Source organism: Dinoponera quadriceps, unplaced genomic scaffold (assembly GCF_001313825.1).
Source record: "Dinoponera quadriceps isolate SergipeBrazil2010 unplaced genomic scaffold, ASM131382v1 scaffold1325, whole genome shotgun sequence".
Classification (NCBI taxonomy): Eukaryota; Metazoa; Arthropoda; class Insecta; order Hymenoptera; family Formicidae; genus Dinoponera; species Dinoponera quadriceps.
This window is the reverse complement of record NW_014555404.1, coordinates 69,540-94,600: the sequence shown is the minus strand read 5'-3', so window position 1 is coordinate 94,600 and position 25,061 is coordinate 69,540. Positions and strand designations below refer to the sequence as shown.

Sequence of the window (25,061 nt, the reverse complement as noted above, 5' to 3'; positions counted from 1 at the left end):
GATGTAATGAAACCTAAAATTATACATATACAATATATATATATATAGAGAGAGAGGGAGAGAGAGATAGAGAGAAGAGAGACAGTGGAATGTATACATTGCACAATACTGAGCTTGAAAGGGAGAGAGAGAGAGAGAGAGAGAACTTAAGATGGAATGAGACTAATGAGATATGCGATAATGATTAGAGATCATTTTCGTTTTCCGTGCCTCCGTCACGTCATTGCCGTTACGCGACACAACGATCATCCACGAGATCGGAGATACGCGAATCGGAGCCGAGCGGCTGCCAAGTAAAAGTAACAACAAGCGCGAGTATATCGATATCGGGCCGATCGGTGTAATCGAAAAAAAAAAGAAACTCCGATAAACACTAACAACTGTAACGTTACAACAATGTTACAGTTTCCCGCTCAACAATGCAACTGTTATATACAACCATATGTTATATTGCACTTACATTGTGTCGAGTGAAAAATTGTAATATCGATATAAAATTATAATATCGATGTTACCGTCAGTTAGTGTTTACTGGGGAGTGCGGTGCTGAAACGAGGTGCGCAAGTCGACGATTCGTCAGGGAGATTTAAAGACGCGAAATCGGTCAATCGATACTTTACTGAGCTGTCAATGAGCTCCCATCTCGTGTTCTCACGCGCTACGCCACGTGAAAATCTCTTGATCGTTCGGATAACCAAACCTGCAGAAGCAAATTTTGCACGGTGTAAATTTTGCAGTCAGCTACCAGAAACACTACCGGATCTGCTGACAGAATATGACGACAGATTGACGATAGAAACCGAGTCTAAATCTGCCGTCGGCGATTGTGCCACGATAAGATCACCATCGATCTTCGCTTCGACAGATGTTAAATAAACAGTCACTACTTTTCTGTCGCTCGTTATCGGCTCGATCGTTCGAGAAATATTCCCGGTGTGACGTTTGCATCTTGTGTCGCGATTACTCCGATGGACTTCGCGTAATATGCGGTAATGTGAACAGGCACTCACACATACATGCTAATTAATATGGCTAAATATATAAGTACAGTCATGGCCGCTTCTTAAAATATATATATATGTATATCGATGATCGAGTCTTCATTGCGCGTGGACGCTTAAGCTAGACGTAAGCTAAATTACTTTGTACGTTGTTCTCGTTTGTGGCACGGAGCTCGTCAGACGGACGTTTCCGCATTAGTATCCTTCCTGAAAGCAATGACGACGATAACAGTGATTATTCGAAGCTATTAGCGTTGCTGAAGAACAGGCTGAATAATCGTCGTAGAGACAATCGTCTCACGAGTCTCAGTCTATTGTTCGTATTATCAGACGCACTTTAATTTTTTTACATTTCATTGACTTTCGAGGTCCAGCTTTGTAATACGGCTCGTCTATCGATTGAATTATGTTAAGTAACCGTTATTCTATAAAAAATATTTTTCATGACATTCCACTCGGCTACTTGAACGAGTTTTATTTTTGTGTGAAAAATATTAATATTGTTTACAAAAATTATGGATAAAACTCGACAACTCCGAAAGTTGCGGAAGTAAAAGCGCCGATCGACATCGAAAATTATTCTAATCGAGTAAACATGAAATTAGTAGCTTCTCTTCTAATCTGTATTTGATTAAATGCGTCTAATAATACGGCCAGGGACACGTACATCAAGAGCGATTTTCGCAAATAGTCTCGTCATGCTTACCTCCTCGCTGATGGGATTTAATGTCGTCAGTGTGTGTAAGCACGGATCACAGAAAAGATACAGTTATGTTAGAATGTTCCAACGCCACCTTTCGCGTACGGCAAGGAAAACCAAAGGAAACCAGAACGAATTAACGAGCGTTAGCGGAATCTGTGCTGTTTTGCTATGTGTCTTAAGCGTAGCTCGGTCTGTGCGAAAAGTTCGTAGACATTTTTTGATAAAAATACGTTCCCCCGCACATCACACCTGAGACCGTCTTAATATCCTACGGTTATTGCGGTATCCCAGAATGATGCCTGCAGGATACCCTTCAGATAAAATTACAGTTTTACGGAATTTCAGCGTTATATTAAGCGTATATCGTCAGTATATCGAGAGTGCATCTTCTTCAAAATGCTTTCATTACAAAACTATACATTTATTTCAACGTTTCTTCCATTTGGTGGAAACTTTTCTGGAACCCCTTAATTGTTAGTCCTTTTATTAAGGAAAAAAAAGAAAAAAAAAAAGAAACGTTCACGAACTTTTCATACAGATCACGTATGTTAGATCGCCGCCCACTTCTCTTTTGCATATTCTTTTTTATACATTGGATGTGTCGCGCCTTTGTCGATCGATTTTGTAAATTATTTTATACTTTGACGAACAGGACTGCAACACACTTCCCGAAAGTGATCGTTTATATAAAGGTTTCTATTTTTATTCAAACGTGAGACGATGCGTGTGGTATTTTATTCCCGCAATTTCCACCAACGACGATCACGCGACTTCGTTTTTCCTCGTGCACACAGATCATTTCGAGAGTGTTCGATTCTCCAAGTACATGAAATCCATCGTATATAAGAGCCCATGTCGAACCAAGCAAGCTTTCGAAAGTGCAAGTAATTCCTATAGTATGTCGATACGAAAGGATAAATCAGCCGTGATACTCACTCAGTCTCGGTGATAGTCTGCTCATATTGCTGCTGCTGCCTCAATGCCGCCAGCTCGTTGCTGTGCTGCAGGTCGTGGGTCAACGAGCTGGACAGTATTCTGCCGCTCATCGGCAAGATGTACTCCGGCGTGTCCTCCAATACCGTGGGCGTCATCTTGCCGCCGCGTTTCAGGCTGCCGTACCTCTCGGACCCGCTGAGGTTGTCGTGCTGAGAGCTGTGCAGGCTTTGGCCTCTCTTCAAGCTGCCGTAGCGCTCGGAGCCGCTGAGATTCTCACCGTGATTCGAGTTCTGCGAATGGTGGCTCATGCTGGACGCCAGGATGCGCGAGGACATGGACAGCATGTACGGAGTGGGCGAGACCGTATGGTCCTCCTCGGCGGTGTACGGGAACAGGTACTTCTCCGCCAGGTGGTGCACCTTCTCCTCACCCTCCGAGTAATTCTCGTCCGGCTGGCCCTTCTGCGGTGAGCTCATTTCCGGATACGGCAGCGGATTCGGACTGGACGTCTTATTCGACGCGTTGTCCGACATGGTGCCGCCGGACCATTGGCTGCCCCGCACGTCCATCACTGCGCAGTGTTAATGATTATTGTTGAGTTTTATCCCTATAAGTAATATTAAGCAATATTTCTGGAATATAAGAACATTCTTATAACATAAAAAAATATTGCATAACATTCTTAGAATGTTATAAGAATATTACTTTAATATTAATATAATATTCTAGGAATATTGCGCGCTTATAGGGTTTTCGGAAAAAGTAATGTGATCGAATTTATCAGTCTTACCGTTTGACGATAGATATGCTTCCGGCAGTTGCGAGCTCCATCGAGGAGCGTAAATGGGCTTGATATTAGGGAACAGCTCGGCGTTTGAGCAAAGTATGTTCAGGTGTTCGGCGGGATTGGTGTGAATGTTAGGCAGGTAGCTGTGGGCGACGTGTTGCTGCGTGGAGACGCCCATGTTTCTGTGCGACCTCGACGTGACGTCGTCCTCGTCGGAACTATGGGAACTGGCGAGGTCCAGGCTCCTGCCACCGCCTTCCGCTTGAGAGCCGTCCGAGTCTGATTCCGACTCTCTGCGCTGCCCCCTCGGCTCCGTAGATTCTATATGTTGTGACGATATGTTCTTGTACAAGTTATCGAAATTTATAGTGTTTTATCGTGAAATGTTCGCTAATTCTAATTCGAAAAAGGAGAGTTTCACACGAATAGCATGTAAATGAACCCGTTCGATAGACTTTGATAAGTTTTCTTCGCTTGTACCTTGTCGAGACTGTAGCGCCGACCTGTGGCTCCTCGACGACAGATATGGATCTCGATCGCTGTTGTAGTTGCTCGTGGACGTCGACGTGTGCCTCAAGTGCGTGTCGCTGCGATACGGGCTCGAGCCCGTCTTATTCGTACTCCTCGAGGTCGTGCTGCTCGTGGAGACGCCGACGTGGACTCTCCTGCACACGGACTCGGCGCCGCTGTAGGTCGAGGAGTAAGCCAAGGCTGAACGCTGAAACGCAATCGCATCCTCAATCTCATTTCACAAAACTAATGAAAATCGTGCATAAACATTCGAAATGAGATAACGTGAGAAGACCGGAAACAAATTACCGAGTGGCCATTTACGTTTTGACTGCTACTCCCGTTGCCCATGCTCCCCTCCAGCAGAGGCGTCTTCTTGCCGATACACCTCAGCAAGCTCTGATACAGGTTCCTTCTCACCCTGCCGTTGATGAAGCAGTAGCCGATCAGACTGAACGCCGCGTGGACCACGATGGCAACGCTCAGCAGGTACGAGAGCGTCGACGAGCTCTCGGACGCATTGAGGACCGCCAAGGTCCACGTTGAGCCCAACAGAGGCAACGACGCTACGGACAGCCAGAGGAGCGTTCGCAGATTACCGAAGCCCATAACGTGTTCCTTCAGAGTGAACGCTGCTCGGATGCACATGATGAGAATGCAAAAGTTCAGCAACACGGCCGCGCATACCGGTCCTATCAAGGACCAAATCACGGTCTCGTAGATCGACAGCCAGCAACTAGAAGATCGAGCGCAGTCGTGTGTCACATTTTCTAGTGTTTATTCTGACAACCCGTTTGATGATTAGACAGTAATAATATCAATTACTTTCAAGTATTGCGTCCCTATAAGCACGTAATAATCATATAATAATGTTAAATATCACTAAAAGTAGACCTACTTACTAAAAGTATCTATTGATATCGTAGAAATATTATGAAATAATATTACTGGAATATCATTAGAATATTAAATAATCAACTTACAAGTGAGAATTACTTTTAGCCAAGATCAATCGTTCGACTTACAAGTAGAAATTTCCATATTGATCAGCCCTGACGCCAATGGTGAGTCCGACGATAACAGCCGGCAGGCCGTATCCCATGGTATAGTAAAACCTCATTTGGCCGTGATTGACGTCTCTCATCTCCGTCAGCATGCGATAAAGGTGGACGGAGTCGACGAGGGTCCAGGCGAAAGTGCTCAGCCAGGAGTAATGCAGTCCTATCGCCGTCAGCTTGCACGGGAACTCGTTGGAAATGAGGGGATTTCTGGCTTTGAGTGCGATCAGGTACAGAGTCTCCGCGAGGAGGACGCACAGAACCAAGTTCTTGTGGATGCTGTTCGAATTAGTCCCTCCGCCGCGAATCAACGCGAGGATGAGGAGAGCGGACAGCAACAGCGGCAGGGCGAGCATGAAGGCGCTGTAACTGGTCACATCTTCCAGCAGGGAGGGCTCCGGGACGTATTCCAGGTCGAGGACGTCCGTCAGTATGGCGAAGGTGGACAGTTTCATGCAGGAGCAATTGACGATAGTGCCGAAGGACAGGGAACTGTCTTCGATTTCCGTCGTGCAGCCCATTCGGCTCCATTCGCCGACCCTGAGCCGTTAATCAAGTCGGATCTCTCAATTGTATTTCTTCTCAATCGATAATCGATTAGCTGTGAGAGAAGCCAATAGGAGATGGCGCTGGTAATCACTCGCGAAAATTGACAGTCTACAATCAATAGTTTTTACCACGGAGGAGGATCCTTTGTAGGTAAAATCATTGTTTTATTTCGCAATCGATTACCAGCGCTTATCTTCCAGCCTTCGCTCGCGATTATATTACTCGATTATATTCTTTTTGTAATTGATTAGGTTCCTCACCCCCTCGCTGTGCTCCAATGCACGCACTGCGGATTCGTTCTGGTCTTGAAATCGTCGTTCTCGTTCAACCAAAGTCTAACCTGGACCGGGGCCTGCAGGGGGATTCCCGTCAAGGACTCGTAACCGTTTTCCGATGGGACCAACACTGAGACGGTCATGACAGGTGAGCCGACTGCCACTTCCACGCCCCATCTAACCGTCACTGAATCGTCGAATCTACAGTGTGTGAAGCGTCATTGTTGAAATAATCAATCTTGAAGATCTGTCTGACGGAGGCGGAAAGATTGATGGAAAGGACGTTACGCACCTCTGCGGCAAGAGATTCCCTAGTTCTTTATATTGCACGTAACTTAACACAGCCTTTCGATTGGCGAGACTATTCTTCACATTCAGCTCGCCCTGCATAAGCGGTTTGATGCCCAGCGTGTTGAGCGGCACTTGGATCTTCGAGTGCGGATCGAATCTACTTGGGTCGGCCATGTAGTTGTTGTACTTGGGGAAACTGACGGACGGGCCGAAGTGCGTCGGGGAGCTGAGGAAGGCCGAGGTGTCGGGTAGAACGACCTTCCGATCGGCTTCCGAAGGCCTCGCCGTCGACAATGTGGGATCTTCTTTATATTCGGCGGTCTCGTAACCGAAGAGACTCTCCGACGTAACTACATCCAGACCTAACACTGTACCATTGATGTGACGGTTAGATTAATTCTCCTAACTATTCGTCGATTAACGGAATAGCTATTTTCAACTAAATCAAAAATAACCTACAGAATGCCGAGCAACTTACCAACGTTACCGTCGACAACTTCGAATGGGCTGGTGAAGGTATCGTGTTGAGAGGCCGTTAGAGTCTTGAGATACGTCGCCATAGCGTCCAGCACCTTATCGGGACTGTCTCCGTTAAGTTGCCCGATCTTATCCCACTTCTCCTTATACTTAAATCGAAATATCGCCCCGGCAATGCTGACCAGATGAGAAACGTAATCCTTGTCTTGACTGTGAGTGAGATTCAGCCCCACCAAGCTTTCCTCGTAACGCAGCAGCGCTACCAACAAGGATTCCGCCACCAGGAGGTCCGCACCGTACATCTCCCTGGTGACGTTCACCGCCCTGTGAACGTCCTTCGCCATCTTCACGGCCACGTAAGTGTTGAGCGTGAGGTCCTTAGCCTCTAAAGCCGCCAACTGATGCCGTTGCTCGACGAACGCCTCGGAGGTGCAATTGAAGAGGTCGGGCGGTTGCCAGCCGCCCAGCTTGTCGTCGCAGGACCTGCAAGTCTTACCCTCGGCGGTGCCGGGGCAGTCCTCGACGGCTGTCATCCCGAAGAGAGTCCTCGGCCACCAGAGGCCGTCCGAGTACGACCTGGGACAGCCGTCGTAGACTACTTCGCAGCCCCTCAGAGTCACCTGATGTATAGATAAAAAACACTCAGCGGAGAGAAGAAAAGTAGGCGCGGAGGAGACTGTCGAAAGGAGCAAACCTCGGCGTAAGGATTCGGGCAGTCGGTGCAGGATCGGCCGATCACTCCGGTGCGGCAACGGCACTGGCCGGTCTCGCCGTCGCAACGCGGCCCGAAGCTGCCGATGGCGTAGCACTCGCAAGGTATGCACTCCTTCAGCCCGGACGGTTGGTAGTGATTCTCCTTGCAGTAGCATTCGCCGGTGGTCTTGTTGCAGGCCGGGTCGTAGCCCTTGGACTCGTCGCAGTGACACGGCCCGCAAACGGGCGAGCCCCACCAGGTCGCCGGGCAGGGCTGGTCGGCCTTGACCTCGCAGTAGTCGCCGGAGTACTCCGGCGAGTTGCAGTCGCAACGGTATCCGCGTTTCGCATCGGCGTCCTCGACGCAGGCGCCGTTGCACGGCTCGAGCTCGCAGACGCGCTCGCAATTCCGGCCGACGCGACCGGCGGCGCAGACGCACTCGCTGGACCGCCACTTGGCCGCGCAAACGGACGCCTCCGGGCAGTCGGAGTCGCACTCGGACTCCGAGGTACAGCCGGTGCCGACGTTCTCCTGGACGGTCGGCCTCTGGAGGACGCTCTGGTTGCTGCCGATGCGCACGTCCTGCAGACAACCGTCGAAGAAGGGCAGCAGCAGCTCGCCGTTGGCCGGCTGATCGGGCCCGCCCACGAGGATCCTGCCGACGTAGAGACCCTGCAGCTTGGCCGGTAGCGGCAGGGTGACCGGCCGGTCGCGGTAGTCCGCGTCCAAGGACACGTGGCCGCTCTGCCAGAGGATCTCGAAGCGGTGCCACTCGCCGTCGGCGACGTTGCCGGCGGTGCGAATTACGTCGGCGCCGTCGAGCGAGGCGACCAGCCTGCCCTCCCGGATCTCCAGCAGGGCCGAGCTGTTCTGGCCGATCTGCACGCTCATCACGTACGCCTGCCGCGCTCGCGTTCGCAGACTGAGCGCCGTCAGCCAGGGGAGCTGGATCGGCCGCAGCAGCGGGTTGAAACTGAGCGTGCCGTCGCCGTGGAAGCTCCACGGCTTGCCGACCTCCTCCGAACACGTCGGCCCGGCGAAGTCGTCCTCGCATTCGCAGACGAAGCCGGACCAGACCTCGCGGCATCTGCCGTTGTTCCTGCAAGGCGAGGAGGAGCAGAAGGCGGCCTTCTCGGGGCAGCCGGCGTTGGTCCCGTTGTCCGCGACGAAGGAGTTCAGATCGACGAACGCGCGGTCGACGTAGAGGTCGCTGATGCAACCGACGTAATCCTTGTTTCTGATCTGAAAGCTGGACGGTATGGAGGGCAGGCCGCCGAGCTGCAACGGCCCGGTCAGGTCGAGGAACCTGTGACAGGTCTCGGTGACGAGTCCGCAGCGTTCCTCGAGGAGCCGCTGGCTCCTGCCGGCGCAGGCCCATCTCGGGCCCAGCCTCTCCCCGTGCTCGAGAGCGAGCGCGACGTCGCACTCGTCCAGGGACACGGTCGCCGTTCTGTTCACGTAGGAGACCTCGACCCGGTGCCAGCGGCCGTCCGACACTCCGCCGGGCACGCTCGCGGTCGCGCGAGTCACCTCGTCGCCGAGGGAGAAGCTGAACTGCACCCGGGAGTCGACGATCTCCAGGGCGACGAAGTCGTGACGTTCGTTGTACCTGCCGTTGTAGAGCAACAGCCCGTCCGGCAGCTCGGTGGCGAACCTCAGCCCGAGATGCAGCCGGTGGCGTTGCCTGAGGGAGGCGAAGGTGAGGAAGGTCGCCGGGCCGAAGCTGCGCGCTCTCAGCTCGCAGAGGGCGGTCACGCTGCCCCCCAGCGCGGTCATCGGGCAGCCTTCGCAGGTGAAGCCGCCCGAGTTCTTGGCGGTGCACCGGGAGCCGGCGCGGCACACGCCGGGCGAGGAGCAGCCGAGGCCGCGCTCCAGCGAGATCTCGCAGTTCTCGCCGGTGAAGTCCGGCGGGCAGGTGCAGGAGTAGCCGCCCTCCCGGCGGCGGCAGCTGCCGCCGTTCGCGCACGGGTTCGAGTAGCAGAGGTTCACCTCGGTGTCGCAGAGGTAGGCCTCGCGGCTGCCGGTGAAGCCGCGGGCGCACCTGCAGGCGAACGTGGTCACCGGGTAGATCGGCCGGAAGAGGACGGTGTCGCTGCTGGCGAAGCCGGAGGCGTTGCCGAACTTCAGCACCGTCAGGCACTCCTCGAAGTTCAGGCAGGGCTCCCGCACGCAGAGGTTGTCGTCGAACGGCAGGACGGTCACCGTCGCCAGTCTCGCGAGGATGCCGCGGTTCAGGTAGACCCGTTCCTGAAGGAACTGCGGAGTGTAGAACTCGTCGAGCGTGCCGGGCTCGACCCTCCTCGCGGAGAAGCTCACGTTCAGGATCTTGCCGTGGACGTTCGCGTCCTCCTGCACGCTGAAGAGGAAGATGTTGTCGCGCGGGCACGGAACGATCGCCGCCAGACCGTCGAGGAAGTATCCGAGGAGCGGGCTGAGGAAGGCCTCGACCGTCATGTCGTCCAGTCGGACGGTGATCGAGTTGAGCAGCATCTCGTCGGTGATCAGCCGCACCGACAGGGTCATCGCGGCCTTCGCCTCGTTCACGCCGTCGGTCACGGACACCTCCATGCTCGCCACCCGCGGCACGTTCGTGTTCAGCTGCGGCGACAGCCGGATCTCGCCGGAGGTCCTGTTCAGCTCGATCAGATTCGCGTTGTTGCCCGCGAGGATGCCGTAGACGAGATCGTCGGTGACGTCGGCGTCCGTCGCCGGTATACGGCCGATCGGCGCGGTCGGGAAGAAGTCCTTGAAGTTGTTGAAGATGATCTGGAAGTCCTTCAGCACCGGCGCGTTGTCGTTCACGTCGGTCACCAGGACCTGCACGAGGGCGTCCGAGCGCAGGGGCGGCGACGCCGCGCGCACCACCAGCTCGAATCTCTTCTTCGGCGACTCGTAGTCGAGCTCCTCCAGGGTGATCAGCTCCGCCCGGTCGGCGCCCTGCCTGACGTTCAGGGCGAAGCTGTTCGAGTCCTCGCCGCCGATGATGGAGTACTGCACCACCGCGTTCGGGCCCTCGTCCGGGTCGTGGGCGTAGATCTCGCCGACGGTCGAGCCGATCGGCGAGTTCTCCGCGATGTAGAGGACGATCTTGTCGTTCTCGAAGGTCGGCGGCGAGTCGTTGATGTCCTCGATCTTGATGAGGAGCGGCACGACGGAGGAGAGCGCCGGCGAGCCGCGGTCGATGGCGAGCGCCCTCAGGGAGTAGCGCGCCACGGACTCGCGGTCCAGCGACTTGGCGGTGCGGACGATGCCCGTGGTGGGCTCGATCGCGAACGCCCCGTCCCCGTCCTCCTGCAGAGCGTATCTCACCCGGCCGTTCAAGTCGGTGTCGGCGTCGCTCGCGGCGACCCTCAACACGCTGCTGCCCAGCAGCACGTCCTCGGGGATCGAGCCGTGGTACTGCGCCGCCTCGAACACCGGCGCGTTGTCGTTCACGTCCGTCACGGATATCTCGACGTCCGTGGTGTCGGACAACGGCGGCACGCCCCCGTCCCTCGCCGTCACCGTCAGCAGGTACGAGGGCACCAGTTCGCGATCGAGCGTTCGAGTGGTGGTGATCGCGCCGGTCTGCGGGTTGATCGCGAAGACCGCCTGTTCGTCGCTCGCCAGACTGTAGCTGATCTGCGCGTTCTTGCCGACGTCGGAGTCCGTGGCGCTGACCACCAGCACGGTCACGCCGATCGGCGCGTCCTCGAACACCGAGACCGAGTACGGCGCGTTCTCGAACACCGGCGAGAAGTTGTTCGCGTCCGACACGTTCACGTAGACGAGGGCGGTGTCGGTGCGCCCGCCGCTGTCGGACGCCGTCACCGTCAGCACGAACCGCTTCTCCTGCTTGTAGTCCAGCGGCTGCGCCACCGTGATGAGCCCGCGGCCGTTCTGCGAGGCTATCGAGAACCGTCCGCGCGTGTTGCCGCCCGTGATCTCGTAGTGGATCCTGGCGTCCTCGTCCGGATCGGTGGCCGTCACCGAGCTCACCGGCGTGCCCGGCGGGTCGTCCTCCGACACGACCGCCTCGTAGTTCTTCGGCTCGAAGTAAGGGTCGTTGTCGTTCACGTCCGTCACCGTCAGGATCACCGTCGCGCTCGCCGACTTGGCCTCCTCCCCGGAATCCGACGCGATCACCGTGAACTGATACCTGCAATCGAAGCGATCGCTTGTAATCGCGGTTCAAAAGCTACGTACGGGCGGCATACCTCGAGCACTGCTCGCGGTCGAGCTGCTTCGTCGTGTAGATCCAGCCGGTCTCGGCGTTCACCGTGATCGGGAAGTTCTCCGTGAAGGCGCCGGTGAAGTCGCGCGCGCCCACCGTGTAACGGATCAGCGCGTTGTCGCCCTCGTCGGCGTCGTAGGCCTGCACCCTCAGCACCGAGTAGCCCAGCGGCACGTTCTCCGAGACCGACTCCTGGAAGTGGCTGGTGTAGAACCTCGGCGCGTTGTCGTTCACGTCGCGGACCATCACCAGCAGCTGCGTCGTGTTGGAGCGGGCCGGCGAGCCGCCGTCCTGCGCGCGTATCACGATCTTGTAGCTCCTGGTGGACTCGTAGTCGAGCGGCTTCACCAGGGCGACGTCGCCGCTCATCGAGTCGATGGAGAAGCTGTTCTGCGTGTTGCCGCCGATTATCGCGTAGCGGACCGCCGCGTTCGCCCCGGCGTCCGCGTCCGTCGCCCGGATGCGCGCCACCACCGGGTTCCTCGTGTAGTCCAGGTCCTCCGGCACCGAGGCCGAGTACGTGCGCTCGCTGAACTGCGGGTAGTTGTCGTTGTCGTCCAGCACGCGCACCTCCAGCGTCGCGTTCGCGGTCTTGCGCGCCGACGCCGGCGTCGCCTGGTCCGTCACGCTCAGCACGACCGTGTACGCCGAGGTTCGCTCGCGGTCCAGGCCGGTCCGCGTCGTCACCACGCCGGATCTGTAAACCGGCAACGAACGATTCGCCTGCGAACTTCCCCCCATCTTCTCCGAACTGCTAACCTCGGGTCGATTCTGAAGATCGCCGCGTCCTCCGCCGTCGACGCGATCGAGTACTCCACCTCGGCGTTTCGACCGGTGTCTTGGTCCGTCGCCTTCACCGTCACCACCGTCGAGCCCACGGGGACGCCCTCGCGCACCGACGCGTCGTACTCGGCCCACTCGAAGCTGGGCGCGTGATCGTTCGCGTCCAACACGTTCACCTGGAGAGTGGTCGTGCCGGTGCGCGGAGGGAACGAATCGTCCACCGCCAGTACCTGTTGCAAAAATACCTTTTCTACATTACCGCGCTAAGTTTTCAAATTCTTTTCCAGGCTTGGATACACACGCGGAAATAGTGCACATCTACGTTCTCTCGGTCGAGTCTCGCGCGAGTCGTCACTCTCCCGGAGACCGGGTCGAGAGCCAGCAACGCCTGCGATCTCGCGTCTATCAGCGAGCTCATGGAGTAGCGGACCGCGCCGTTTTCAGGATCCCTCGCCCTCACCGAGGTCACGTACACGCCCGGCTCCTTCTCCTCCTCCACCGCGGCGACGTAGAGAGGCTGCTCGAAGTAGGGCGATTGGTTCTTCAGCTCCCGTCTCACCCTCCTGCCCAGGTCGGTGTCGTCCAGCTGACGGTGATGGAACACGATCTTCAGCCGGTGCTCGGCGTCGATCAGACGCGAGTCCCCGGCGCAACGCAGGTTCATGCTGACCGAGACCTTCCACAGCGGATCTACCAGGCACTGCTCGCTGGCGGAGACCAGGTCCCCGGCGGCGCCCTCCACGAGGAATCTGGGGTCGGCTACGCCTCCCCATCTGGTCTCGCATTCCTTCAGAGCTGTTTGAGGCAGGAAGTCGCGCAAGGCCGCCACCAGCTGAGACGCGCGCAGGCACACCTCGGTGAACCTGTCGACGTTCAAGCCCGAAAAAGTAAGAGTCAATTATAGTATTCGTTGGAATTGCGATCATCGACTAGCTCTTGTTACGTTTCACTTTTAGAAAGAAAGAATCCTTAAACGCGACTCAACCTGTCGGTACTCGGCATCGCGTAAGAAGCCAACGTCTCCGCCATCCAGCCTCTGGTGGCCGCCAAGTCGCGGTTCTCATTGCCGCATCCGATGATTAGGATCCTCAGGGGCAGGCTGTAGTAGTCGATGGTGGGCCTGCCGAGTCTCGAGCTCGTCGAGTCGACGTAGAAGGTGAAGATGCGCGGATACTGGAGGCCGTCGCAGCTGAGACTTCGCGCCAGAGTCACACGGCCCGTGTGCGGGTGAACCTTGAGGAGTTTCCGGGCGAACCAGGCGGTGCGCTCGCTGGACGCCTCGTACTTGCGACGGCCGCCCAACTGCGGCACCCCGGCCTCGAAGACGACGGTGCCGGCGGGCGTGTTGGACGACAGCACCGCCAAATAGCCGTCGCTCAGCGTCCAAACAGTCGCCAGGATCAGCAGCACCCATCTCCACTTCGCCATGGTCTCTCTCTCTCTCGGTTAATCCGCGCGATCCTGCAGTCCGTGCTGTTCTCTTCCCGACGTCTGTCCCACCATGGTCATCTGCTATCGCGAATTTAAGCACTCGCGACGTTAGGATCCATCTGGAAAAAGATTCATCGGTCTTTGGATTATTTGAGATTATCGTGGAATCAATTCGGATTGTTACACTTCGTTGGAGCGGCCGCATCAATATCACGGGAGAGAGAGAAGCGATGGTAATCGCGAGCAGCGCGACTGATCCGCGGACTTTTTCTCACTCCAGCCGGAGGGACAGGTCGCGTCCGGACGAGGCGCGACGAGTGTATAAAAGGACGTAAGGAGACGTCTCGTTCTTTCGCCTTATTCCGCACGATTTAATCACTCTCGTCGTCGCAGCCGCAGCTGAGCAACTACAATTGTCGAGTTTTCGAGAACCACGGGCGCTTCCCCTCGGTGAGGTGGTACGACCTTCCCTCGCCCTGTGGTCGGCGCAAAACGTGGGAAGCAAACTATTTCCGGCCGGTGTGCGCGCGCGAAGACACGTGAGATTCATTGACCTCTCTCGTGCATACTCATTGCCGCGCTGCGATTCGCGCACCTACGAGCGCGCGTATCACTTCTCGAACGGCCGCTCGACTTCCACGCGCGCGATCTTGAGAAATTGCTTGAGCAACGGAACCGCGCGTATCGAGAAAGAGAGCAAGCTCATGAAACTTCCGTTGATCGGGATATATGGTGGATGACCGTTAATTCTCGGTTAGTTGGCTAACTGGTGTATTTTTTATTAATTGAGCGTCGTGCACGGCGTGAAAAACGAAGTTGGACGCGAGCATATCGCTTCGCCCGTGCGTCCTTGACATCCAACTTCGGCTAACAATGGCGAGTCTGCTATGCAGGAATGCGACGTCCTGCGAGGAGTTACGCTCGGAGAGAAAGACCGCGATCTTTATCCGCTTTGTTCAAATTCTTACGCGTTCCTTTTCACGCTGAGAGAAAAATATTGTTATTTTCGGGGACAACATATTCTCTCTTTTTTTTTTTCCGTTTCAACCACAAAAATAGCCGAGAGAACTACTCGCCAGCAGCTACTTCCTATTTGGAAGTTATTATTATTATCTTCCTTTCATTTCTTCCCGGTCTGAAGTCTCCTCATTGAAGGCTCGTGAGAAAAAAGAAAGGGGGGGGAAAAAATGAGGAACGAAAGATATAGAGATGTCGAGCGACGCGTATAATCCTCGCCAAGTGTTTCCGGGTTGTCATTTGTAAAATTCGCCGAGCGAGCGGCCGTGGCGCAATCGAGACGGTCGTTCTCGGCTTTCTCTCTCTCTCATTTCCACCCACACGATCGCGCCCGGTGATTTCGGTCGCCTCGCCTCCGATAAAACTGGATCCGTGCGCATCGAAGATGGGCCGACGCGCACCTCGATATCTGGCCGAGCGCGCCGGCTTCTCCGCTCTCGTATACCTGTCGTAGATAGCGCGGAATTCGATTTAACACCTCCGGTGATTCTGCCAGCCGATATCCCGGACTTTCTAGAGAAATAACTGTAAAATCCGCGCCGTCCACGGCCGGGCGATCGCGAAACACGCGTACACGCATCGTCGACGAAAGCGAGCGGAAAAATTGGGTATGGCTCGAGAATGCCGTTAGAATTTCGACTCGCCGAGAGACGTCTTAATCGGAGTCACGACGACGTGAGATTTTCGGGTCGAGAGAGCGGGAAAGCGGCAGCTTCATCGTCTGTGCGATACACTCGGTCAGTTGATTTATGTAGTTATAGTGTTTGCCGGTATCTAGATAAAATTATGTAAATAATCATCCAGATGAACAAATAGATCATGTTTATCCAGATGGAAGAAATAGAAAATGTATTCACCTTCGTCTTAGATAACGAAACATGTTATGTCACCTAAAAATGATCATCTGAGGCAAACGTGGTAATTTACGTTTCGAGAGACTCGATTCGATCGCGTGTCTCGATCCATGATTAGGTAACAAGCATCCGCAACGATCTCGGCAACACAAACCGCATCCTCCGAATCGATTTGCTCAGCCGATGTTAACACGGTGACTGCGAGCGCAACTCGGGGAACGACGATTTGTCAGCTAATCGATTATCTTCCAGAGTGCGAGAGCGACTGTTCGAGGAGAGCGCACTTTTGAAATCGCTGCGTGACAAGGATGATCGGACGCACGGCAGGAGTCACGAACCTGAAGAAAACTCGCGCTCGTGTAAACGATGGATATGGATATTCGATAACAAGTTTGCGTATTCGACAAATTATCCCGTCGAGGCAGGAACCATGGAGGTTGATTCAAGACTCACGAGAGAACAAGCGTTCTCGCAGGTAACATTGAGACATATATTCAATAACAAGTTTGCATGTTGATCCTTGGTAAATTATCCCAGCGAATTAATTCATGACTCACGAAAGTGAGAAAAATCCTTTCGTGAGGAAACGCTCGTACAGGTAACATTGAGAAGGATATTCAACGAGTCGACCTGTCCCCGACGACGAATTATCCCGCGAGTTGATTGGAGACTCACGAACGTGAAGAAGCGCCCTGGTGGAAAAACGCTCGCTACGAGGTACAACATCGAAGCGGATATTCAACAACAAGTTTGCACGTTAATCCCTCGACCATGAATTATCCCGGTGAGTTGCTTTTAAACTCACGAACGTGAAGAAGATGCCCCCGATGAAAAAGTGCTCGCGCAAGTAGCTGGATACTCAACGAGTCCGCGCGACGAATTATCTCGGCGATCGGGTTGATTAACCGCCGGTGTCTCAGGTGTCAACCCGATATCGACGTCGACACCGTCGATCAATCTCTCTATCGAGGCGCCATTAGATCCGTACGCGAATATTCAAATGGCGAATCGCCTCGGTGTAGTCAGCGACTATCGCGCGCGCGTGCGCGTCCGACCGGTCGGGAAACTTTAGTCCGCGACAACGCTCGCTCGCTCGCGCGCTGCATAGGCGCATGCACACGGAGAAGAAGGTTCCTTTGGATTTAGCATTTCTATTTACTTGAATAAGATTTGTCTCATAGAAACAATATAGACGAAATATTATTTGTTCGGAACGATATCTCTTAACCAAGCGAAATATTACTTGGTCACAATAAATATGTAAAATGAAACAAATAATTCCTCTACAAGAAAATGATCCTTCGAGGAAATTCTTGATTTTGGGTAGAGATACATGTTCGTTGAAGGGTCTAGCAATCGTACTTGTTAATCGAAACATTAGTTTCTTCGGGGGCAATGCGAATGATGAAATTTGAAGAAATCTTTTTCTCAGTGCTGCAGCGCTCTCGGTAGCGGCAGCAACGGTCCGCGAGATTATTCCGCTCGGCCGCCGCCGAGATCGCGGCGACTAGCTGACCGTGCCGAGAGCGCGAGATAGCCCGATACTTACCTCGGTAAGTCAGCCTCCGATCGTCCTCCTCGTCGCCCGAGGGCCCGAGGAACCGATCCGGTTCTCGCCGATCCTCACGACCGGCGCGCACGAACCAATCGAAGCTACGCCGGGCCCCCGCGGCGCGACGCTTACAGACCATCCTCAGAAAACGAGATGAAGAAACGGACGGACGACGAACGTGAAACGGTTGCGTAGACCGTTGATCCGCGTCGATGCGCGCGATGCGATACATTTTCCACCCCCCCGAGAAATCGATTGCTTCTTTTTCTCTCTCTCTCTCTTTCTCTCCCGGACCTCAGCCTCGTTACCTGAGCGAAACCTTTGTTTGGTCAGAGATAAAATCATCAACAATGTATGAAGAGTGATTAAGATGATGCGAAAGAAAGAAAAAGTCATTTGTTATCCTTCTTCATTATTTTTCGCAGTGAAATTTTGACTGATGGAAACAGTCGCGCTGCTATTAACGCGACTTTTTCAACGACGCTTCGCTCATTTGCGGTGTTATATTTATAATCATAATCATCGATGACTGTCGACCGTTTCTCAGTAATAATATACTGATTGTACTTTAGAAAGTAACATCTCTGAAAAAAAAAATATACACATATATATATGTGTGTGTGTGTGTCGCATTGACGAGTCTAATAACTATGTTTTCTTCTCAGTGCAAGACGTAGAGTTAAGAATGTAGGCCCGGAAGAAAGAGTTTTAGGGTCAAAAAGGTCGCGCCGGCGCAAATTCGATCCAGTGAAACGGTCGTTGCGCGCAATAATTCGTGTCCAATTATTCCATATACGCACGATATCAGCGCTGAGTGGTTGCAATAAAAAGAGAGAGAGAGAGAAAAAGGAAGACAAGGAAATGTAGAGCGTAACAAGAGAAAGGAGGAGAAACCGTGGCATTATGAGCGTCGTCCGCCTAGATTACACGTTATCTGTGCAAGAAACGACAATTCGCTGGTTGAATCATTCTTGTTCAGGCACCGTGCGGCAATTTGAGCGCACGGGTACCTTAAATTTTCCGAACGCCTCGCGATCGTCTCAAGCGGAGTTCGCGTTTCAGTCCCCCCCACCTCGATCGTTATCTTCGTGAGATATCGAAGAATGGAAATTTCTCGCGGAGAAGCACACGCTCGCGAGAGCGAGTGATTCCTCGACGCGTCGTTTTCCGTGCAACAGATATTTTTGCCGCCGCTGTATCAAGAAATAATTTGCCGTTCCAGCGAAACATTTTCTCTCCGTGTTGAACGTACGACTGAAATTTCGACTCGAATAGTTAGAGGACGGAGGCCGAGCGTGAAGCGTAAGCGTGCGAGAGAATCGCCGTTCAAAGAATTATTTCCACCACAAGGGCCACCCTTTCTCGAAGGGCGCACTATTTCGCTGTCAAATGAAGCAGACCGGACCCACTGGGCGAAACTATTAATTATTCCGAGCGGAGCTTAACTCGTCGTGGAATCCGGTCCTACCAATTATCTCGCGCGGGCACGTCTTCTCGTGCGAACGGGCCCTTTCTGGGCCCCCAGAATGCCGATGCCGTCGTACGCCGTAGCCGCGCGGTGTTTCGAAGAAGAGACCCGAGCCTGTTATCTCGAACGAGTCTCTCGGGAGAAGTGATGTCCCTCGATGAAGACATAGAAACGGCCGTTCCTCCGGACGTTTCCGCGATTATCCAGTCATCGACGGCCGACGGATTCGTGGCCTCCAAAGATTTCGTCATCGTTTTTTAATCAGCTTCCTATGGGGCTCTCCGGTAACGGCCGGACTTTTACCGCGGTACGCTTTCAGAGCCGAAGTAGGATTAAACTATCAATCTCTGACATTCTGAATTCCATTGAAGAAGTTGCACACGCTCGGAGAGATCTTACCGAGGTCTTAGAAACTCCGAAGAGCGAAGCTTCGCCAACGATTCTCTCTCTCGCGCTTATGAACTATTAATCTCCGACATTCCGGAATTCAATTCAAGCAGTTAGCGCAGGCACGTTGAGTTCCCACCGAGCTCTTTACCAGCTTGCATGAGAATGTTTTAACGTCGTTTCAAGTGTAACGTGAAATCTTATTACGAGAAAGTAAAAATCTCCCGCTCGAACGGCCTAAGAATTAGAAGGAAGGAGAAAGAAGAAAAACATGCACGGATGACGACGTCTCATCCTCTAAACCACCACCCTATACGGCAGCAGGGAACCCCACAAGCTCGTCATTAGATTGCCGAGGAGGCTCGTTGCGTCCGCAGATTCCGTTACGGCTTTGCAGTCGGACAATCCCCGGGAAAACTCGAAGGCACACATCACAGATTTATGGATCGACCGACGTTCGCTGCCGAAGAATGCGACGCGGAAGAAGCAGACGCACGTAGCGCGCGCGTGTACGTTATAGAAACGTGACGTCTTCCGCGGCGTAGGAACAACCTGCCTGCCTGCGTACGCGCGGTTTCGCATACCACCGATGCGTTTCTCGATTAACGTATTCTCTCTTTTTCTCTTTCTCGCGGACCGGCCGGAATACGAAACACGCCTTCCGGAATTTCGTCAAGCGAGATCCCTAAGTAATACCTTCCCGAAGACGGCCGTATCTCATTACGATTACGTACGTACGCGGAGAGAGAGAGAGAGAGAGAGAGGTGGATCGCTAAGAATCGGCCCGGTGATTATTTCGAGGAAGAAAAAGAGCGGGACGGACGGACGAACTCTCTGATGAATCGCCAGAGGCGTCCTCCTCCCGACCGGTGTCAGCGACTCTCCCTCTTCTTCTTCGTCATCGTCGTCATCATCCTCCTTATCCTCGTTCTTCCATCGACTTTCTTCTGGCAACCACCACGATGAACGCGAGGGACGGCCGGCGCGCGGCTATTACAATAACCGGTGTACGCGGTGGTTCCGCTCAAGGTCGCGGCGAAGAGAGCGTTCGAGGAGGTGACTCGAGCCGACGGGGATCTCCGTTCTTTCGAGCGTCCTCTCGGAGCGAGTTACGTGCCACGACACGTAGTTCTTTGAATTTTCTTCACTTGCAAAATATAGGAAGAACAAGCAAACCCTCTTCCTCGGAACGTCGGGTGTGTCCCGAGCCTGGACTTGGCAAATTTCGAACGCGAGCTACGTAAACGAATCCCCGGTCGTTCGTTGAGACGTGATTTGGTTGGATGGTCACCCGCGTTGAATCGAGTTTTGTCCGAAAATGTTCAAACCCATTGAGCGTTCCGCTCCGCGAGGTCTCGCGGCGATACGACCTCTCCGGCGTGCGAACGACACGTCGGAGAGGAAGTTCGAGAATCGCCGGCCGGATGGAACGATCGTGAGCCGATGACGAGCTCTCTCACGATGATGCTGATAAAGAAAGACGCGTTTTACAATCGGTCTGCGTGGGCAGTTTATATCGTCGGATAATCACGCCCGGGAACGAATCCCCCGGATTATCTCGGTTATCTGAACTACCGGCATGTTCTCGGTTACGAGTTCTTCGGCGACGGCAACCGGATTATGAAACATTCAGATTCACTTAACGGCTTCGGCTGACAGCCTCGACGACTAGATTTTCTAGCGACGCGCGTCCCGCGGCGAGTTAACTCGCTGACGCTGCTCGGGGAAATAGGGGCCGAAGAAAGGAGCGCGAGTTCCCGCGCTGCATTCTTTCACGACACGACGCGCGAGATGCGATTTGCGGTGAAATCTCTTTATTCCGGCGGCGCACCACAATGCGCACCGTTACGCGCGAAACGCATATTCGCGTAACGGTAAGGTCGAAAAGGGAGGAGAGAGCGACGAGGTGGTAGATATCCCGCATAGCTAGGAAATAGGCTTGTCATCGGATTCACCCGAAGAGAGAGAGAGAGAGAGAGTGCACGCTGCTCCGATCGGAATCGATTCGACGCGATCGCGACCGTTTTTGCCGCGAACGATATGCCGCCTCGGTCCGGAAAGTGTTTAACGATGCCTTACTTCACGAGGAGGCTGGCAAAATTTCATTTATTCAGGGAGAAATGGAGCGCTATTTTCATAGTTAAAATAAAATAAAGGCTATCGTTGTCCCCGAAGACAACTATATTTTTCTCTCGGCGAGGAAACTGGTTTTTCACGACGAATAGCTCACAAGGAAAGTTTGATGGCCCTTGAGTATCTCGATGTGATCTCGCGGCCCGCCGAAAACACCGAGGAGTTTTCAAAGCGGCTTCGGTATCGATGGGCGAAAGCGGGTAGGCGAGATGCGGATAAGAGTAACCACGGAAGAACGCTCAATTTTATGGAACCTGTTCCCACCGCGCGTCCGTCGCGCGCGCGCGCGCGCGAACGGGTTTACTTAAGCGCGTACGCGCGTACACGCTTCACGCTCCTGCGGACTCGCGTAAATTAACGTCTCAACGGGCCGCTCGAGCGGGAAATCCGAAAATCCAAGAGTGTCTTAATTAAAGACGACGCGTCTCGCCGTAAGCGCGCGCGCGACGGATCGATCCGCACCGGTCACGCGACGGAATTCACTACGGGGGATGAGAGGGTGGATTTTCACTCGAGAGCGATACAGCGAGGCCGAAGACAAGTCCTCGATGCGGATGACGATATTTCTGCCGCGCTGGAAACGTTCGTTTAAGTGAAATTGTAAATTACATGCATCCCCCTTTCTCCGAAAAATATCGAAATACAATGTTGAAAGTGAAAAAAATGTATCTCTGAACGTAAGGTAATTTTTAGGAGGATTTGCGGTCAAGATCGCGTCTGCAAGAATCGACGAGTTGAACAGACCATATTTATACCACGTTGAAGACATCCGATCGAATCAAATTAAACCTAACACATCTCACTTTCCTCTGGGAAAATATAAATATGCGATATTCATTGTAAAGAAATGTTACATACGAACGTTGGACGATTTTTGGAAGGACGCACGGTCGAAGATAAAGCGAGAGCGAGCTCGCGTCCGCAAGAATCGACGAAACTTTCGTAACTCGAGGGCTGCTGCACGTCGGACACGATGCGGAAAAAGGGGGCGAAAGAGAGGTCAGCAGCCCCCTTTCGCTTGTTTTCTGTCTCTCTCTCTCTCTCAGGGGTGAGTGACTCACGTTCCGCAGTCTCGACGCTGTTCGTCGGGACGCCTACCCTCCAAATATTGATTCGCTCGCTCGAGGAACGCACGCGTCGCAACGCGTGCCGTGTCGAAGGCTTACGCTTTACGTAGGGTCGGTCCTTCGTTTTAGGTCTTCCCCCGGGTCGAATGGCCCTCGAGACTTCTAGTCTCGATATCTCCTCCTTATACGCAGGACGAAATAGGCACGATAGGTTTCACGAAAATGTTTCCTTTTCGAAATTAAAGGTGTTTCGATAAGGTAAAAATGAATTTACAACTCTGCCGGATAAACGCGAGATCCACGCCTGGATTTTTAAAGCGACGAAGCTCACCAATTATAGATTCATCTTATTCTCGCTTCGGAGACTTTGTCACTCCTCATAAATATTCATATAAGATAAAAGAAGAAAAAAATTCACTTTCACATTTGTTTTCATATTTTATATCTTACGAGAATTTCCTCATCGCTTATCCCTCGCTGATCTAAATAGCCCAGCGCTTATCGCGTTTCGCTACGGGCCGCTTCAAGTCCGACGTGTCATCATCGATTGACAGGTCGCTCGCGCGCGTTTTCCCCGCCCGCGTGGAAAACTTACGCGCGGGAATTTACCGCGTTAACGAGCGGGAGTTCGTTAACACCGGTACCGGGATGGTATCAATTACAAAGGTCGCTTTTCTCGTGAGAAAACGCCAACGAGGCAGCCGAGGGGAGCAGTGGAAGAAGAAGGAGAGGAGGAGGAGGAAGACGAAGAAGCCTCGCACACGAGGCGTGCTCGAGGCGGCCGAGGAGGAAGAAGAAGAAGCGCGACGTCGCCGAGGTCACTCACCATCCCGCCAAGGTCGCCGTTGGATCTTCCGTCACATCTTCTTCGTCAATGTCACAATGCGAATCTCCACTGTGGTTTATTGGACGCACGCGGTGATCGGAGGATCGCGCGAAAGCCGAAACGGAAAACTCGCACCGAGCACGACGCGCACGACGATGCACCGCTTCACGTCGGCGTCGCGACTGCCGCCGCCGCACCACTACCGTCGCCGCTCGCTCGCTCGTTCGCCTCCACACGTGCGCGTCCGTTCCCTCGGCCCCACACGTGAGCGCGAGAGGTCGCACGGCGCGTGTGCATGCACTCACACCTGCGTACGGTAAAGTGACGTAGTGGAAATCGCCGGGACCCTCGACCGAATGACGGCACCTTTACTTTCCGTTTTTATTTACACACACACATACGCGCGCGATTTTCGTCTACATCGGTGTAACTCTGAATCCCAAGTTCGTTATAATTAAATTTAGAGGAAAACCGATACACCATTTCGTTTTTATGTTCCACAGTTCCGTTCCGAAGGCGTGGAATTAAAATTGCGCACGGATGAAAAATCAGCGACATTTTTCTATCGAAATATATGATCCCAAGGTAGCAAGGTGACGTCAAATGACCTCTTGATAGTGTCTTAATAGCAGGTTTGTTACTTTAATTTTCACAAGAAGATAATTTGACAAAAATGTAATTTTAGCGCTTTTTCATTTCATTCTTTGCTGAACACGAGATGCGAAACTGATTGGAAGAAAAGTGTTGCGATCTTCAATCTGTCGTGACATGAAGCATTTTTTCAGGCCCCGGATTAGCAACGGTCCTGGCCGTACGTTCATTCAGTCGCACGTGTGTGCGTGCATGAGTGCGTGCGTACTTACGCGACGCGACGTAAGGTAACCGGTGGAAGACGGACTACCTGTTCGGCCGGGCCGGGATCATCAGTGAAACTCCGCGGCGAGATGAAGATAGTGTCAAGTGGAAAGAACAAAGTTCCCCGAGTGTTCGGGGCCGCAAATTGGAACGACCAGGTGTGTTTTCACGATCAGTGTGGGACGATCGTGTGGAAAAATACGAGCGTGGCGAGCGAAGGAAGAGAAAAATTTCGCGGAGATGAAATTTCGACCTGTACTTCCTCGACACCCTTTATAAGACAGCTCTTTTACCTGTGCGTGTATGTGTGAGTGAAGGCGCACCTGCCGTCGATTTCGGTTGACTTTTCAAACATGCGCGTCGACCTCGCCGAAAGTTTTCAGCTCGGAACGCGAGAGCGATTTTGCTTGATTTGATTTTACAATTTAATAATATCGACCGGAAAAGAATACGCTGAGATCCGCGAGAACGTAGTCGGCGACCTGGCTTCGAATCGCACAGGGATTAACACGAGTCACAATTTGAAGGGGAAAGGCGCCGCCCGAGCCATCTGCTTTCAGGTTGGCGCGTCGGCGCAGAGAGTGCGCCAGCTCGCGGATGGCCTCCCGGTGTGAGCTTTACCTACACAGAGAAAAAGATCCCTATAGATTTAGTATTTCTATTTATTTGACCAAAATGTGTTTCATAGAAACAACGTATACTTGTGCGAAATATTGTTCGAGTAAAAATGGTCTCATTCAAGAAAATCCTATCATTTGATAGAGAGAACAAGATCCATTTGTTTCGATAAATCTCGATCGCACACATGTTCGCCCCGCTACGTACGCACGCACATCCGTACATACAGTCAGCTTCGTGTACAATTATTTGGACGGAGAGTTACACGATTTCCAATTTCACACATAATGCATAAGATTGAAAATCGCAGAAGTAATTCTAATTATAACGGTACGGTGTAATTACAAGGAACACCTAATTATAATAATTTCGACCTTGCGTGTACACGTGAAAGGCGGGAAATTGCGTAATAGTAAACATTTCAATCCAAAATGGAATGGCATGACATACACGACGCCGACTTCATCATCATCGATCCTTATTGATTGTCAACACGTGTTGCCGGCTCGGCACGATTTGCTCTTTCCTCGATCAAGGGCGGTCCGGTTGCCTCAATTTACCGATGGCCGGCTTATC

General features: G+C 53.1%; 1 protein-coding gene across 1 annotated transcript; it reads right to left on the bottom strand.

The window, feature by feature from the left end:
- Window positions 1–12: 12 nt before the first annotated feature.
- Window positions 13–23,124, bottom strand: LOC106744084 (protocadherin-like wing polarity protein stan). Its single transcript, XM_014618511.1, has 15 exons — window positions 23,013–23,124; window positions 13,263–13,827; window positions 12,579–13,140; window positions 12,254–12,507; window positions 11,478–12,191; window positions 7,282–11,419; window positions 6,589–7,207; window positions 6,112–6,478; window positions 5,805–6,020; window positions 4,963–5,535; window positions 4,247–4,673; window positions 3,908–4,145; window positions 3,431–3,748; window positions 2,641–3,211; window positions 13–1,208 (listed from the first exon to the last, which is right to left on the bottom strand). The coding sequence occupies exons 2-15, from the start codon at window positions 13,703–13,705 to the stop codon at window positions 1,178–1,180; spliced, it is 9,471 nt and encodes a 3,156-aa protein (XP_014473997.1). The 5' UTR covers window positions 13,706–13,827; window positions 23,013–23,124; the 3' UTR covers window positions 13–1,177.
- Window positions 23,125–25,061: the final 1,937 nt, after the last annotated feature.

Excerpts from the sequence above, each read along its gene's own strand:
- LOC106744084 (XM_014618511.1), bottom strand. The coding sequence starts at position 13,705 with ATGGCGAAGTGGAGATGGGTGCTGCTGATCCTGGCGACTGTTTGGACG. Across the intron at positions 12,192-12,253 it reads ATCTTCAGAATCGACCCGAG|ATCCGGCGTGGTGACGACGC; the intron begins GTTAGCAGTTCG and ends GCCGGTTTACAG. Across the intron at positions 3,212-3,430 it reads AGCATATCTATCGTCAAACG|TGATGGACGTGCGGGGCAGC; the intron begins GTAAGACTGATA and ends AACACTGCGCAG.